The following is a 17991-nucleotide window of genomic DNA, read 5'->3' as shown; positions in this document are numbered from 1 at the left end:
GACTCCTGGCTGTAATCGTCGTCTGATGCTCTCCCACTTTGCTAAAGCTCTGTGAAGAGAGGAGGCAGCAACAATAACAAGTTCGGGAAGTTCACAGAAGTTGGGGGGCCACCACGGCTACCCCACACATTTTTTAAATCTATTTAATAAGTTTATCACAAAAATGCACTTAGTTTATGAGTCTAAATAGTTGCGGCGAGGTGAAGAAGTGGGGCGGTTGAAGCTAGTTGGGAGGGGGGTTGTCTGTAGCTTGGAAGAAGAGGGATTGATACGATAAAATTTTCTCAAAACAATCTTTCCACCTTGAATATTACCAGCAGTTCCGAATAAGTACCTTATGGAATTTAGGCTACTAAAAACTGAAATCTTCAAAAACAGGAGTCAACGTTTGATGACAGAGTCAATCTTCGAAAACAAAAGTCAAAGTTCAAGTCATTAACAAATATCCTCCAGTTAAAAATGCAACCAGTAGAGTAACAGAAACAACTGAAAGAATCACGCAACAGAGTCAGAAACTAGTCTTATTTAAATGAGAAATATCACAGCAAAAGAAGGAACAATTTTAGTTGCGGGGACAGTTAGGTGGACGGCTGTTTTTTTTTTGGGGGGGGGGGGGTGTTTGGCTAACAGCGTGATGCCGGGGTAAATCGGTGAGGGATGGGTAGGTTGGGGTTGATAGCTAGGGGATATATAGGTGGTGGTGGGGGGGGGGGGTAGGTGGACAGGTAGTTGGAGGGGTATAGGTGGGAGTTGGAGGAAATACGTTGTATGTTGGACGATTTCTGTACTTCTAATAGGAGATGAAACCTTTTTAAAATAAACTTTGGACCTTACACATTACCAGCAGTTCCCCATGACTATGAATAAGTAACTTAGTTCAATGTTCGTAAGTCCAATGTTCGAAAACAAAAGTCACTAACCTAAACAATATAATCAATAATCTAGATAGCAATATTATCACCTGCAATATAATCACTAATACCCTACCAAGGGAATGTTTGCAGGCGAGGGTTATGTCTGAGGGGGTGGGTGGGTGGGGGGGGTTGTGGGTACGTCTGAGAAGAAACAAAAGTAGGGGTTAGCTAGTTGGGCGTAGCAATATGGGGGTAGATATTTCTTGTCGTGGTAGGTATGTAGAAGGAAGCCTCAATTTGAATGGGGGGCAAATAAGGGAAAACACACGAATATAAAAATAATTACTAACCTAAAACAGATTAGAAATAACGACCAAACTTAAAGGCTCGTACTTAAAAATGCGTGTTTAAAAATGCAGACAACTTTTAGTTTAGGGGTCTGACTAGATGTGAGTACCTAGTTAGCAGATCTTGCTAAGCGTCCTCGCTGGGCTGAGGACGGCCGTTTGTTTTTCTCTTGAATCCAAGAAGATCGTCTTTGACCCTCTTAACAAGAACAAGGAACTTCAACTCTAGTGATGGGCAAATATGGAGAACTTGCAATCGCGGTGCTATCGTAGTATCTCTCTGTTTCCGTTTTGACAACAGATCTCTCGAAAGGTGAAAGACATGGAAACCAGATTTAGTCGCTAGGTACTGGTAAATATCAGGTACGTTTCTTTGCACGTAAACAATTCCAGAGAGGTTGCGGATCTTCAATAATTCAAAGATGAGTTCCTCCTTGAAGAGCGGGGCACGTCTAATACGGGGATGATGAGTAATCGAGTTGCTTATAACATCGTGCAAGATAATAATACTCTCTTCTGTGGACACGCGATCTCAGAAAGTTGACAACTCTTTTCTCGGGGTCAGCTATAGGGTTCAAGCTTAGACCCGGGGTTGATTTGACTCCTGGCTGTAATCGTCGTCTGATGCTCTCCCACTTTGCTAAAGCTCTGTGAAGAGAGGAGGCAGCAACAATAACAAGTTCGGGAAGTTCACAGAAGTTGGGGGGCCACCACGGCTGCCCCACACATTTTTTAAATCTATTTAATAAGTTTATCACAAAAATGCACTTTAGTTTATGAGTCTAAATAGTTGCGGCGAGGTGAAGAAGTGGGGCGGTTGAAGCTAGTTGGGAGGGGGGTTGTCTGTAGCTTGGAAGAGGAGGGATTGATACGATAAAATTTCTCAAAACAATCTTTCCACCTTGAATATTACCAGCAGTTCCGTCTAAGTACCTTATGGAATTTAGGCTACTATAAAACTGAAATCTTCAAAAAGAGGAGTCAACGTTTGATGACAGAGTCAATCTTCGAAAACAAAAGTCAAAGTTCAAGTCATTAACAAATATCCTCCAGTTAAAAATGCAACCAGTGGAGTAACAGAAACAACTGAAAGAATCACGCAACAAAGTCAGAAACTAGTCTTATTTAAATGAGAAATATCACAGCAAAAGAAGGAACAATTTTTAGTTTGCGGGGACAGTTAGGTGGAAGGCTGTTTTTTTTTGGGCGGGGGGGGGGGTGTTTGGCTAACAGCGTGATGCCGGGGTAAATCGGTGAGGGATGGGTAGGTTGGGGTTGATAGCTAGGGGATTATATAGGTGGTGGTGGGGGGGGGGGGTAGGTGGACAGGTAGTTGGAAGGGGTATAGGTGGGAGTTGGAGGAAATACGTTGTATGTTGGACGATTTCTGTACTTCTAATAGGAGATGAAACCTTTTTAAATAAACTTTGGACCTTACACATTACCAGCAGTTCCCCAAGACTATGAATAAGTAACTTAGTTCAATGTTCGTAAGTCCAATGTTCGAAAACAAAAGTCACTAACCTAAACAATATAATCAATAATCTAGATAGCAATATTATCACCTGCAATATAATCACTAATACCCTACCAAGGGAATGTTTGCAGGCGAGGGTTATGTCTGAGGGGGTGGGTGGGTGGGTGGGGGGGGGGTTGTGGGTACGTCAGAGAAGAAACAAAGGTAGGGGTTAGCTAGTTGGGCGTAGCAATATGGGGGTAGATATTTCTTGTCGTGGTAGGTATGTAGAAGGAAGCCTCAGTTTGAATGGGGGGGGCAAATAAGGGAAAACACACGAATATAAAAATAATTACTAACCTAAAACAGATTAGAAATAACGACCAAACTTAAAGGCTCGTACTTAAAAATGCACCTGTGTTTAAAAATGCAGACAACTTTTAGTCTGGGGTCTGACTAGATGTGAGTACCTAGTTAGCAGATCTTGCTAAGCGTCCTCGCTGGGCTGAGGACGGCCCTTTGTTTTTCTCTTGAATCCAAGAAGATCGTCTTTGACCCTCTTAACAAGAACAAGGAACTTCAACTCTAGTGATGGGCAAATATGGAGAACTTGCAATCGCGGTGCTATCGTAGTATCTCTCTGTTTCCTTTTTGACAACAGATCTCTCGAAAGGTGAATGACATGGAAACCAGATTTAGTCGCTAGGTACTGGTAAATATCAGGTACGTTTCTTTGCACGTAAACAATTCCAGAGAGGTTGCGGATCTTCAATAATTCAAAGATGAGTTCCTCCTTGAAGAGCGGGGCACGTCTAATACGGGGATGATGAGTAATCGAGTTGCTTATAACATCGTGCAAGATAATAATACTCTCTTCTGTGGACACGCGATCTCAGAAAGTTGACAACTCTTTTTTCGGGGTCAGCTATAGGGTTCAAGCTTAGACCCGGGGTTGATTTGACTCCTGGCTGTAATCGTCGTCTGATGCTCTCCCACTTTGCTAAAGCTCTGTGAAGAGAGGAGGCAGCAACAATAACAAGTTCGGGAAGTTCACAGAAGTTGGGGGGCCACCACGGCTGCCCCACACATTTTTTAAATCTATTTAATAAGTTTATCACAAAAATGCACTTTAGTTTATGAGTCTAAATAGTTGCGGCGAGGTGAAGAAGTGGGGCGGTTGAAGCTAGTTGGGAGGGGGGTTGTCTGTAGCTTGGAAGAGGAGGGATTGATACGATAAAATTTCTCAAAACAATCTTTCCACCTTGAATATTACCAGCAGTTCCGACTAAGTACCTTATGGAATTTAGGCTACTATAAAACTGAAATCTTCAAAAACAGGAGTCAACGTTTGATGACAGAGTCAATCTTCGAAAACAAAAGTCAAAGTTCAAGTCATTAACAAATATCCTCCAGTTAAAAATGCAACCAGTAGAGTAACAGAAACAACTGAAAGAATCACGCAACAAAGTCAGAAACTAGTCTTATTTAAATGAGAAATATCACAGCAAAAGAAGGAACAATTTTTAGTTTGCGGGGACAGTTAGGTGGACGGCTGTTTTTTTTTGGGGGGGGGGGGGGTGTTTGGCTAACAGCGTGATGCCGGGGTAAATCGGTGAGGGATGGGTAGGTTGGGGTTGATAGCTAGGGGATTATATAGGTGGTGGTGGGGGGGGGGGGGGGGTAGGTGGACAGGTAGTTGGAGGGGGTATAGGTGGGAGTTGGAGGAAATACGTTGTATGTTGGACGATTTCTGTACTTCTAATAGGAGATGAAACCTTTTTAAATAAACTTTGGACCTTACACATTACCAGCAGTTCCCCATGACTATGAATAAGTAACTTAGTTCAATGTTCGTAAGTCCAATGTTCGAAAACAAAAGTCACTAACCTAAACAATATAATCAATAATCTAGATAGCAATATTATCACCTGCAATATAATCACTAATACCCTACCAAGGGAATGTTTGCAGGCGAGGGTTATGTCTGAGGGGGTGGGTGGGTGGGGGGGGGGGGGTTGTGGGTACGTCTGAGAAGAAACAAAGGTAGGGGTTAGCTAGTTGGGCGTAGCAATATGGGGGTAGATATTTCTTGTCGTGGTAGGTATGTAGAAGGAAGCCTCAGTTTGAATGGGGGGGGGCAAATAAGGGAAGAAAACTTTTCAAAAGAATCTTCTGGCCTTGAATTTTACCAGAGTTCCTGATTACAACACAGTAGAAACTACCCTACACTTACAGTTCAAAGTTAAGACCAAAATAAGTCAGCGTTCTAAAAAAGAAATTATGTTCAAGACATGAAGAGACTTGCATCAGTTAAAAAAAGAACCTGTGTCATACCAATACTCCTAGAGTCACAAAAACCTGTAGAATACCAATACTCCTCTTCCAGTCGAAAAAAGGAGAGAGCCTAAACAAATGCCTTTGACAGGCTGACGGCAGCTTTTCACCTAGCATCAACAATTGTCATAAGGAAAAAACTTCAATTTTAGTGATTGCATATCGAAAAATTAAACTAGCAGAGAAAATCTTTTGACATTTTGAAATTGTCTATATGGCAATAATAAACTCTCTCTCGGACAATATAAACGCAAGTAGATGGTGGGACATTATTTCTCAAGAAACTCTTTTTTAAAGTGTAAATACTGAGCAACTGCCAATTTTATACACACATTTACTTACTCTTCCGCATTGATTCTTGCAGAAATTATTGGCCACTTTCTACAAAACCTATTTTTACAAAAAGCTCCATACAAAAAATTAAATATTCATAAATAAAAAAAAATTTGATTTCTTTGAAAAATGCATATTTTACAGAACATTTGAAAGTGGCCCAAATAAAAAAAATGGCCTCAAGTTCTCAAAGTCACTTGATTGTTTCCATACATTATCTAGCTACGTTTCAGTTAATATTACCTCACATTTTGAAGCATGATTTAAACGCAAGCAATTAATGATTCAAAACACAGTAACCATCCCGCGATATTAATCAAGAGTTAGAGCCAAAATACAGACTGACTTCGAGAGAGTTTCAAAATTGAAACTAAAAAGAGTTAACGAAACGAAGTTCTCTACTTACACTGTGTGTCGGAAGGCATCTCTGAAATGACCTACACGTTCTTAATTCACAGCGATGAATTGTAGTACTTTTAGGAATTCATTTACGTTCTAAATTTGTCGTAAGAGATCGCATAAAACACATTACGAATCAACACATGATTTGTTTCTGTGGTGCTGGTTGGGGAAGGGGTTTCAGTGACACGCGATAACTTTGCAAAATACGGTATATTCACGTAAATTTCCAAGAATTCGTCGGGTTCGACTTCATAATTTTTAGGGAAATTTTTCTTGCATAATCATACACATTTTCAGAGATTATCAGGCGAAAACGTATGGAACAAATAAAATGGGATCCGTAAAACCCATGTGCTTTGAAAGAATAATCATGCAATTTAATAGACAAAATAATTGCATGAAAAAATTGGACGATCTCGCAAGAGAAAGTAATAGTGTAACTGTGTATAGAAGCTAAAAGTAGACAATGGTCGCATTTAGTCTATAAAGAAGAAACTCTTTAAAAACAGATAGAGAAAATTATAAAAGAGCAAAATTCTAGATTTCTAAGAGATAAATCTCAATCATTTAGCCAGTTTTAGTTTCAGGAGAGGTATAACTACAAATTTCATTTAACGTACGCATTCAGATATATAAAAAAAAGATTGTTTCCGTTGGAGAGCACTACCCCCTCCCCACATGATAAAAGTAACAAAATGGTTTGCAATATAATGAAAAAACTTGGCGTGCAAAACTTAATACTATTATTGAAACTTAATACCATTATTGAAACTTAATTATTTTAGTATTCACAGGTTCCACTATAAAAACTGAAATGAAAAATACCAATTTTTTGCACAAAAGACAAAATATTAATTAAACTAACTTCAGCAACTTTAAGGAACTTTCCCACATTTTCCATCTGCTGCAGGAACTTCTTGTAGGAGTTGAGTGCCTGTTCACACTGTTTCTTACTCGTCATATCGAAAAACTTCTCCAGTAAGTTGATGATGCCTTCATTGTAGCTTGCGAACAGTCGAATCGAGTCTTTGAAGAGCAGCATGAAACTGGCTATAATGATTCCGTTTGTCAGATCCGATGGTCGTGCCTAATAAGCAGCATATACTTATATAACCGCTCAAGCAAATAATGGAATATGGTTCTAGGCAAAGGCAGCTGTGATGACGTGTACACAATCATACAAGGAGGCTCGGTGAAGTGCGTTTGCACATAATGTTCCGACCCCGCTCATCCACGTTATTTACCTAATTTTCTACCAAGACAGGAGAAGCAAAACTTTCAAAAATACACTTACTGCTCGAAAATAATTGGTAAATGTTCAAAAATTTTTTAACGCAAACCCCCTAAATAACACACACCAAAACAAAACAACAAAAAACATAAATTATGGTCAAACTCAAAACCTAATTACTTTCAAAAAGAAAATATTGATTAACAAAGTTAAAATAGCGTCAGATAAAACCCAAACTAAATAATTAATCGTTGTACTTCGGTTCAATGCAGACGGGAGCTGTCGTTAAAAAGAATCGGCAACAAGTAGACAAAAAAGAATAAAGGGGCAAAGTCATAACAACCATCAGCTTTCAACTAAAATTACTAGATGGATTCTTAAGTAACTCCTTAGGAAGCCAATCGGATCGGTCACAAGTGAGATAATGAATTAAAGAAAGTCATCTTGTAAAGCCGTTGATACTTTTCGTTGATCGAGACCAGGAGATAATATAAGCAACAAAATGAGTTAACCCAAACAAACATTAGCTACCACCAAACTCAATTATTCTTTATAAACAACAATCAATAACAAACTCGGAATATCATGAGATAAAACCGGACAAAAGTTTAGTTAGCGCAACATAAAGCCTCAGATAAAAATCAAAATAGCATATAAACCTTTTACATCTCTAGAAAGTATATAGGAATGTACTTTAATGAGAACAGGTAACAAGTCGACAAAATAGGAGCAACAGGCCTACATTTAAAATACGTTTACATTTATAACAAATTTAAATATAATACAACTAGAATCCGCTAACTGAAAAAAAACTAATTAGATTTTTGATACTTTTATCGGAATACATTGCGACCTACCATGATCCAGAATAGCTACGACAAAAAGCAATAAAAACAAAAAATCAACCAAATATGAAAAACTCAAATATGAAAAACAATAAACTTTGGGAAAGAACAGTTTTGACGCACTTGAAACGATATGCAATTCACTAACGGCAACAAAAATCTTTGTTCATCAAAGCCAATGGGAACCACCATTACTGCATTACTGTTGTATTGTGATACGAAAACAAAAAACTCAAAAATGGGCAAATATCAGTGAACAAAAACTTTATGAAAACTCGAGGTAACAGAGCCATGAAACTTTATGTTAGAAAAACCAACCACCAAAAAAATTATTTTTATTTTCTAGAACCCGTTTTCACTGAGACTGCTGATAATTGACAGAATAAAGCTAAAAATGGCAAAGTTCAAAAATTCAGATTTTTTAAAACCAAATATTTTTAAACTCATAACAACCACAAACTTTTAACTAAAAATCAATTAAAAAAAATTTTGATCCTCTAGGCAGACAGTTTTACCTCTCATTCTTAGAGGTACCTCCATTTTAGAGGTACCACTTGAAAAAGACAACAGTGAACCACAATCAATCCCGTGTATCAAAAAATTTTCATGCAAACACAGGGTCAAAGCCATAAGACCATCAATTGCAAAAAAAAACAAGAAAGATTATTGCTTGCTTCACCAAAAAGTGGAGGACACAAAGTTAAAAGTTGTCAAAAAGAAGTTTAAATTTTGCAGAACAATTTGTCTCAATGTCATGAAGACCATTGGCTATCAACTGAAATCAACACACAAATTCATTTACAAATCCAGGGGAAGCCATTGAGAACTATCATCATCCACAATATCTAAAACGACTACAAGAAGATTATCACAAAAATGAAAAGATCAAAAACTCAATTATTTTCCTAAATAAAACGGCTTTGGAGCCACTTAAACCATACTTCATTCACTGAAAACATATATGCACAATTACGCCTTTTGTCAAAATAAATGCACTCAGGCCAAAAAAGGAACCTCTTATTAATGTGATAATCTTGACATGAAAACAAAACATAACCGACTAACGTCGGGCGAATTGCTCTCAAACGACCGGCGAGCGGTTGGCTTTGTCAACAGCTAGCCACGGTTTAGTGACATCAGGGCACTACATCTTTATCCAGTTTCTGAAGTCGAAAGTCAAATGGGTCCGACGAAAAATTGGCCAAGCGAAAAATTGCATAAAAAACAAACAGGATTAATAAATTTGCTACAAATTGCTTTTGAGAGAAATTAATAATGGTTTCCTAAAAAGTGCCTGTTAGATCAGTTACGATAATAAACATTTCATCTATAACTCATTGATAATGAGGATCAGAGATGGTGAAATTACGCAAAGAAGATGATGACATTACGCAAGACATTAATATCTTAAGAAACAATTCATTGTCTCAAGAGACCATCCGGTATCCCTGTTTCAAGCCAGAAATAGTTTTACAGGCTCATAAAGATCCATACATTTGGAGCATACAAATTTTCCAAAAACTTGAAAAAAAAGCAAGTTTTATCAAAAAATTGCAAAAATTTGTGACATTAATAAGTTGAAAAACTATTCCATGGCAATTAAAAATTGGTCAGTAACTAATTATCAACACCCTTAGGATGTTTTCTGGCCCTTGGGTCTGGAAAGACCTGAATAAGGAAAAAAATGTCACAAATTTGAAAAAATTGCACGTTTTGTCGAAAAATTGCTGAAATTCGTGATGTTAAAATGTTGAAACCATTTCATTACCACTAGAAACAATGCAGTAACCTATTATCAAAAAGTAAAAGGCCATCTTGTAAAGCCTTTGATACATTTCATTGATCGAGGCCAGGAGATAATAACATAACCGACTATCGTCGGGAGAACTGCTCTCAAACGACCAGCGGGCGGTTGTCTTCGTCAATAGCCGTGATCCCCTCGAGTTCAGTTGAATCCAAGTAGAAGAAACGGGGCCAACTCATATATTCTCCCTCTTATTTTTAAAGATGTCTGGGACGAAGTTTATAAGATTAGTACTAAAACCAATTAAAATTCTCTATTCAACTGCGATACCCTAATGTAAGTTGAAAGTTATGCTATTTCTTTGAATTTTGCTCTTCTGACCTGAAAGATATTCACTTAATTGCCTTAAATTCTTGAATAAATTCTCATCAACTCTTAAGAAAGTTGACGGCCCAATTATACCGTTTGAATGAAATGTATTGACATTACGCAAGACATTAATGTCTTAAGAACCAATTCATTGTCTCAAAAGACTATCCGGTATTCCTGTTTCAAGACAGAAATAGTTTCACACTATTTCTGATAAGACTATTCAACAGATCTGCTTTTTCGAAACATAACCGACTAACGTTGGGCGAATTGCTCTCAAACGGCCGGCGAGGGGTTGGCTTTGTGAACAGCTAGCCACGGTTTAGTGACTTCAGGGCACTACATCTTTATCCCGTTTCTGAAGACGAAAGTCAAATGGGTCAGGCGAAAAATCGCCCAAGCGAAAAATTGCATAAAAGACAAAGAGGATTAATATATTTGCTAAAAATTGATTTTGAGAGAAATTAATAATGGTTTCCTAAAAAGTACCTGTCAGATCAGTTATGACAAAAAACATTTCAACTATAACTCATTAATAATGAGGATCAGAGATGATGACATTACTCAAAGATGATGACATTACGCAAGACATTAATGTCTTAAGAACCAATTCATTGTCTGAAATGACTATCCGGTATTCCTGTTTCAAGACAGAAATAGTTTCACAGGCTCATAAAGATCCATAAACTTGGAACATACAAATTTTACAAAAATTTGAAAAGTTTAAATTTTATCTAAAAATTAGTAAAACTGGAGTCATAAAAAATGTTGATCACCATCCTATTAACTTTAGAAATTTTGCAGCAGCTTATCAAACCTTGGAGAAGGTTCGAGGGCCTCTGTTGCCTGAAAAAATCAAAAACATGAAAAATTGCAAATATTTTAAAAAAATTGTTTAAATTCGTGATATTAAAATCTTGAAGAACATTCCATTACATCTCTAAACTATGCAGTAAAATATTATCAAACCCTAGAGGAAGTTCTGTGGCCCTTGAGCCAGAGAAATCTAAGAAATAACAAAAAGTTTTAAAAAAATTTGCAAGTTTTTAAAAAACTGCTATAACTTGTGATATCAAAAAGATGAAAATTAATCCAAGACAAACAAAAATTTTCCAGTAGCTTATTATCAAACCCTAACGGAGGCCTTCTGACCCTTGAGGTTCAATAAACCTGAATAATGAGTATAATTATAAAAAAGTTGGAAAAAAATGGCTAAAAATATCAAAAATATGCTAAAATTCGTGATGGTTCAAAAAATCTGAACAATGAGTATAATTATCAAAAAAATTGGAAAATGGCTAAAAATATCAAAAATATGCTAAAATTCGTGATGTTATAAAATCTTGCAAGACATTCCATTTAATCTAAAAATTATTCAGAAACCTATTTCCAAACCCTAGAGGAGGTTCCTTGGCTCTTAAATCTAAAAAGGCGCTGACAAAATCTAAACAACAAAAAAAATTCAAAAAAACTTGAAAAAAATCAGGTTTTATCGAAAAAATTGATTAAAATTGTGACATTAAAAAGTTGAAAAACCATCCCATGACCAGTAAAATTTTATCAGTAACTTATTATCAAACCCCTTAGGATGTTTTCTGGCCCCTGGGTCTGGAAAGACCTGAATAAGGAAAAAAAATTCAAAAAATTTGAGAAAAATTGCACATTTTGTCAAAAACCTGCTCAAATTCGTGATGTTAAAATGTTGAAACACTAGAAACAATACAGTAACCTATTATCAAACCCTAGAGGAGGTTCTTTGACACCAAGGGCTGATAAAAATCAAAAACCGTCAAAAAAATTTCAAAAAGCTTGAAAAATTTGCAAAAAAGTAAAAATTTGCGTTTATAGTCAGCTGTTGTGGGGGGGGGGGGGGTGCACCGGGGGCAGATTGGGGCGGGGCAACACTGGGGTGGGGGCAACAGCGCATGCGGGGATGGGGCAATAGGGGGGGATCAACAGTGGAGGTGTCTTCAACCTCTAAGAACCGCCCTTCACACCATAAGTATGTCTCCAAAACAATTGAAACAGCTGAAAAGCTCTAAGAGCGCTTAATTCCCGCTGGGCGCTACCTGTTTATCCCGTTTTTGAGGACGAAAAGTCAAAAGAGTCAGACGAAAAATCGGTCAAGCGGAAAATCGCATAAAAAAGACCCACAGGACTAATATAATTGCTACAAACTTCGTTTGAGAGCAATTAAAAACTACAAAAATAATGAACCACAAATGTCCAAATTAAAAAAAAATTGTGGTATCAAAGTCATGACCCCGTTAAATTAAAAACCGACCACTGAAAACATTTAATTTCCAGTCTTCAGAACGAATATGCAACCTGTGTATACTGAGACTAAGTTGACGAAAATAAAAAAATGTGTGGCAGAGTTCAAAAATTCAGATTTTTTTCAATCTATAATTAAAATTCATCAGAGCCAACAGGTAACAACTATATAATTTCGCTCATGATATTTAACGAAACCAACTGGATCTCTTAGTTGTGATACTAGGTCGTTAGACTAAAAGGAACAAAAAATGCGAAAAAAGAAAAAAATTTAAAACTTGCGAAAACACTATCAAAGCCATAAAAACCATGAGTTTTTCTCTGAAAACATAATAAGTAATTATTTGGGCCTCATTTTTACGTAAATAGGAGCTATCAATAACTGACCTTTGCCAAGAAACTATTCTGATTTGCATTTAACATAGAAAAAAAACCAAAATTGCTAAAGATAACTTTTAAATAATAACTTTTTTAGTCCCAAGTCCCAATACAATCCGAACCATATTATCGTTCTGAAAAAAATTCTCTTTAATTATATATTCTACGCTGTACGGGCTTATGATACCACTCAAAACTCGATATACCACTCATAATTTATCGATCGGCCAAAATTGACTGATAAAGAAATCCGGTTGAGCACATAGTTCTTCCTCCAATAAAGTGGGTCGTCGTCAAATAAGCTTAAACGACCGTTTGGACGCGTATTTTTAGCAGATGAGTTTTGACTGTTCTATTATTTGATCATGACGGATTGCCTTCTCGATGAGTTTGATCACAAATAATATGTGACGCAGTAATTTTCTGTTCGTCAATTTATCAATGCAACATTTTTATCGACTTCTGGCAATACAATTACACAATTTTAATTCCCAATTATTCTACAAATTTCATTACCGTGTGTGACCGGGACACATTGTTCTACTCCAGTTTGAAGTTTTAATGCCCGTTTAATGCACGGTGGAAACTAGTGAGAAAGCACTGTAACCAGCTTCCTTGTCAAGAACCATAATTCCACGATTAACAAACATAATGAACACAATTACTGTTCCCAATGCACATTAATTATCTCAAGCTTTTCAGGTTTAACCTCCTTTTTCCAGGACTAGCAATTTTGTTGATCAGATGATGACCCTTATTTGTCATGAATGGTCAAAAAATGATTATCCAGTCAGTTAACATGAATATAAATCAATGTGAAAGTGTATGTACAAAGCTCTGTTCTCTAGCTTCCTTTCGGGCTTTCTAAACAACAGGTTAACACTTTTACAATTTATTGAACTTCGAAGCCTTGATTTTAATAGCAGCGAGCGGTTAAATGACAACTTACCAATGCCATTATACCCAATGCCCTTTGATCTCTTCGTTCAATAATCCGATTAAAAATTAGCCGCCGCAATTACAAAGATGCTTTAACATATTCATACGGACAATAAATCCCATGTTTGGTTGTGATAGTTTCATATCAAATCCCCGGCCTATTTTAAGCTGAAAACGTTTTTGGTAATTTCAACATTTGGGTAACAAAGTTCGCATTGGGTAAAATGGCAGGTTGCGTATAATGGAATTGGGTAAAATGTCCTGATGCCGCAGCGAACACAATGAGAAAAGTTACTTCCGTAAATAACATAATTTTAAATGTATCTCACAGATGTTAACAGAGTCCAACAATTTTATTTGAACTTGACATTCTGAATATTTTCAATCCTTTTTAGCGCATCTTTTAAATAACCATAAAAATTAGAACTTTTATAAAATACTGATAAATGCAGACCTGAAACTCGAGCAGTGCTTCTAATTGGTCAGACAAAGTAGGCAGGGCCATTAACAATTCGTGTGCTTCCATATTCCTTAATTTGCCCTCTTCTCTCCTGAAATATTGACAAACAATGGATATCTTTTCACATTTGACTAATCCATCAGATAAAGTAACATAATCAACCGACTAAAACCGAAGTCTCCACATTATGAACGTATGTCAACAAAAATGACATAAAAGTGAACTTCAAAATGACATAAAAAGAAGCCTACAATTCTTACTAAAGACAATTCAAACCTCTTCGCCTAAAAAATAGTTAAAAGAAAAGAGTGCTTGAAAAGGTATATTGGGAACAAAAAATTAGCTCGCTTACAGACGTTTTTTACACTTCAACTTCTCGTATCTCGAAAACAGCAATATAAACAAAAAATCCATTAAAAATTGATTTCAAAAAGACTTCTACAATACCCCTCTTCGAGTTGTAAAAAAAACAGAAGATCACCATAACTCCTCGAGTCCTAAAACCGCGATGAGACCACGAATAGCCTCGCTATTGCTTCGCGACTATTAAACAGCATATACCGAGTAATCTCTTCAACCATATCTCCCCAACCTTACGCACGCGTATTATCAGAGGGCACGTAATTTTCATTTAGATTTCACACTTCGGGTAACATGGGAAAAGCTTTATAATACATAACGAGAAACATCCCTCCGAAATATCACCACACTTACCCTCTTTTTGCATTGCAGAAGTCAAAAGCGATGGCTCTGTAGGAACCCGCCTTTGCACTCAGATACTTCGAATACCTTTGAATGAATGGCGACATTTGTGCACCTAAACAAAGCGCATTATGTATCTTCCAAATGGAACTAAATCTTAAAACACTCACGTGCACATTTTAAAATGCCGAAAGTCTGCAGTGCCAGAAGTTAAAATGCCAGAAGTCGCTACTTAGTCAGAAGTTGAATTTCGTTGACTTTCGTCATTTTAAAATGTGCGCGTTTCGGGTTTTAAGCATGGTTAAGTGACTCTGCAGAAGTCATTTTCAAATTCGGACTTAATATCTTGAACCGCTTCGCGGTTCTCAATAAACGCAAGAAGTTCTCAGTGACTTCAAGCAGAGTCACTTAACCATTACTTCGTGGGTAGTCATGTGTCAAGAATAACCGTACCTTGCATGTCTTTGCGATCGTAGTAGCTGGCCAAATTCAATTCCATTGTTCTGCTGGCCATGTTTTGGATTACTTTCTAAACAATACATTGACATAGATAACGTAACAGTCATTTGACAATAAACCGTCTTTCGGGCCTGTTTTTGAGACATTTTTCGAGACAACTAGGCCCAGAGGGAGTTTGCTGGCCTGTTGATCAGCAAAACATTAATTTTACGTATAGAAATATAACCCAATACGATGGGGCAAATTGCTCGCGAATGACAGGCGAGGGGTTGGCTTTTAATGAAGCTACCTTAGGGAGGCCAACCAAACTGGTCATGCGAGGGGGCCAAAGGGGGGGTTGATGTTTAAACTGACCGAAATTATAATTGCTCATCCCACATGAAGTTCTGGGATCAATTCTGTTTTGCCCCCCCCCCCTGCTTAGTGGGCTTCTTTCTATCTTCAACGCCGCACGTGATATTTTAACGTATTATAGTAACGTGCTATATAAGAATTTGTAACTGGGGGGCGTGAAAATTGGTGGGGGGGGGGGGGCACAAACAGAATAGATCCAAGTTCTGCTTCCTCAGCAGCTTCGATGAACCAAACACTTAGCTACTAGTAGTGCTGCACGGTAACTTTGAAGTCAACAATCTGATGAAAGGGAATAAAAATTTAGAGCGGAGCCCCTACCATAAAATCATCTACTGATTTATTTTAGATGTAAATTGTTTAATAATACCTGCCAGATAAACACTAACCTCATGTCCATAACACATCAAATGATGAAGAGTTATCAATGACTTGTAGACAACGACCCAATTTTGATTGTGAGTCCTTGAAAGTAGCAAGTCAATTATATCCGTAACATTCACATTCGGATCATGAGTATATTGCAGTAAGTCCTCTAAATGTTTTCGCTTTGGAGCTAAGATTTCTTCAGTTGTTGCTTTGCAAACTTTCTTTCCAATTTGAGATCCTAAAACTGAGTGTTTAGCCGCTTGCATGCGGTCTATCACACTTTGCCCACTCATCCTGTACGGCAGTGATTTGCGAAGTAAATAAATCTGAAACCCGACAAACAACAGGTGAGAAACAGATCCTTCAAAGGTCAATTAAAAGAAAGCCCCTCCCCTAAAAAAAAGCAGTAGGAAACGCATCAGAATTATGAACACATGGACATGAAAAATAGAAATAAATATAAAATGCGGCGATTTTGAATAAAAATTTGAGCAGACTCCAGTCAAGAATTAGGTACGATCATCATTTGGCTCGGGCACGAGTCTGGAATTGGACGATTCAAGCAGCTACTGAAGAATTTTTTTCATTAAAAACTCAGAAGGGATACAATTCGGGATGATAATCTACATAGTGGCTCAATAAGTTATTAAGAGTAATCACTGGGCTTGAAAGTCGTTGTAAAAAGTAAGTAAAATAAAAAGGAACCACCATAATCAAGACTGGCCTACTAACGGTACCACTGCATTGGTCAACTCAGTACAGAAAGTTAAAAATCTTCAATCAGAATCTCGTCAGAAGTTGTTTTGTCATTTACGTTTGGACCTGCAAAGCCTATATACAAACTCAGAGTTCGAAAACGTTCGTAAGAAAGTTTTAAATTGGCAATCCTTTTTTAAATCTTCCTATATACAAACGTCCCAATTGATGAAGCAATTGCAATAGACATGAGGACCTTCATTCTAATGACATCGACCTTGAAATCACTCTTGAAGCTAGCCGTGACATATGCATTTTCATTGCGATAAGTAGTTTTGTCAGTTGGATGCCTTTGCAATGCGATTATCACTTGCAGTCAAAAATTTGGAGTGAATCATTTGTAAATCAGATCAAGTCAACAAACGAGATTGTCAATAAGCTCCCTCAATCAGGCCTGACCTGAATACAAACGTTAAGTCACTTATTTCGGAAAAGGAGTCCAACGTGAAAAAACCGTGAATTGGTTCCACGCAAAATGCCAGAAAATTGATGATCATCTCTACACCAAAAACGAAAGACCAGGTGCGGTTTTGCATTAACTGCTCGAAAAAAACGAAATAGATAGTGAAACGGAAACATTTAAAACAATATGTCGAAAAATATGTGGAGGATATATTTTTCACTGTAAGTGGCGAGCCAGATAATTTGCTTAGAAAAGTTAATTACCATCAAAGGAAATTAGACTTCACAAAGGAAAAGACAAACGAAAATGGTGATTAAAGCATTTTTAGAAATGAACATAAGTGCAACAAGTTGCAAAAAAAAGTTTTTTTTAGAATCAATAATAATGATCAACAAAATGATATAGACAAAACCAAAACTCAAGAAAGGTGGCACAAAATTACAACATATAGGATGAATATCAGAAACCAATTCCATAAAACATTATATCTCAATCAATAAAGTCTCTGAAAATAAATTCCGACATCTCACTGAGCTCTTACTGGTCTACGAACCCAGTTACTCCGGAGGCATATCCAACTATGTCCACCAAACTTGTTGACATTTAACCACGTGAATTTTGGAAAATCCGAAAGTTGATTCTCCGGTTGGTCGATCTGTTGTTGAATGCTGTGGCGCACTGTGAACTTTTATGGGTAAAATAATAGTGCCAGAATTCAGAACAAAATCTAAACATAGAAACTCTAAATATTAGTAAGCGCAAGCCACAATTGAGCTTGTGGGACGAGTAAAAAAGCCAAAAAACTATAATGAAGTGTAGTAGTAGTAGTAGCAGTAGGAGAGTCTATAGGGTCGGAGCCCTCGGGTGTGGAACCCTTCAGTTTTCGTTTGGCACGAGTTTTTTCATTGGATTGCAGATTCCACAGTTGCATAGAAGTCTCCAAGTGCAGCTGCCGAGTTCGTTGTAGCTTCTGTGGAAATAGTTT

The 17991-nt window shown here is 37.2% G+C and overlaps 1 protein-coding gene across 8 annotated transcripts in view; it reads right to left on the bottom strand.

The window, feature by feature from the left end:
- The window catches only part of LOC142345628 (phosphatidylinositol-binding clathrin assembly protein LAP-like), a 63372-nt gene extending 47174 nt beyond the window's left edge, over positions 1-16198 (bottom strand). For 2 of the 8 annotated variants that reach the window (XM_075397777.1, XM_075397778.1), the window contains exons 1-7: positions 15868-16198; positions 15122-15197; positions 14681-14783; positions 13961-14057; positions 13399-13431; positions 6592-6813; positions 5731-5751 (exon numbers count right to left, since the gene is read on the bottom strand). In XM_075397777.1, coding sequence (XP_075253892.1) covers positions 5731-5751; positions 6592-6813; positions 13399-13431; positions 13961-14057; positions 14681-14783; positions 15122-15197; positions 15868-16140 — 825 coding nt within the window. In that variant the 5' untranslated portion in view covers positions 16141-16198. The remainder of the gene's footprint in view (positions 1-5730; positions 5752-6591; positions 6814-13398; positions 13432-13960; positions 14058-14680; positions 14784-15121; positions 15198-15867) is intronic. The other 6 variants (XM_075397782.1, XM_075397783.1, XM_075397784.1 and 3 more) reach the window with 5 other exon arrangements.
- Between the last annotated feature and the right edge of the window lie 1793 nt (positions 16199-17991).

This window comes from Convolutriloba macropyga, chromosome 9 (genome assembly GCF_964194025.1).
Source record: "Convolutriloba macropyga chromosome 9, txConMacr16.3, whole genome shotgun sequence".
In the NCBI taxonomy this organism is placed as follows: domain Eukaryota; kingdom Metazoa; phylum Xenacoelomorpha; order Acoela; family Convolutidae; genus Convolutriloba; species Convolutriloba macropyga.
This window is presented reverse-complemented; position numbering and strand designations above follow the sequence as displayed.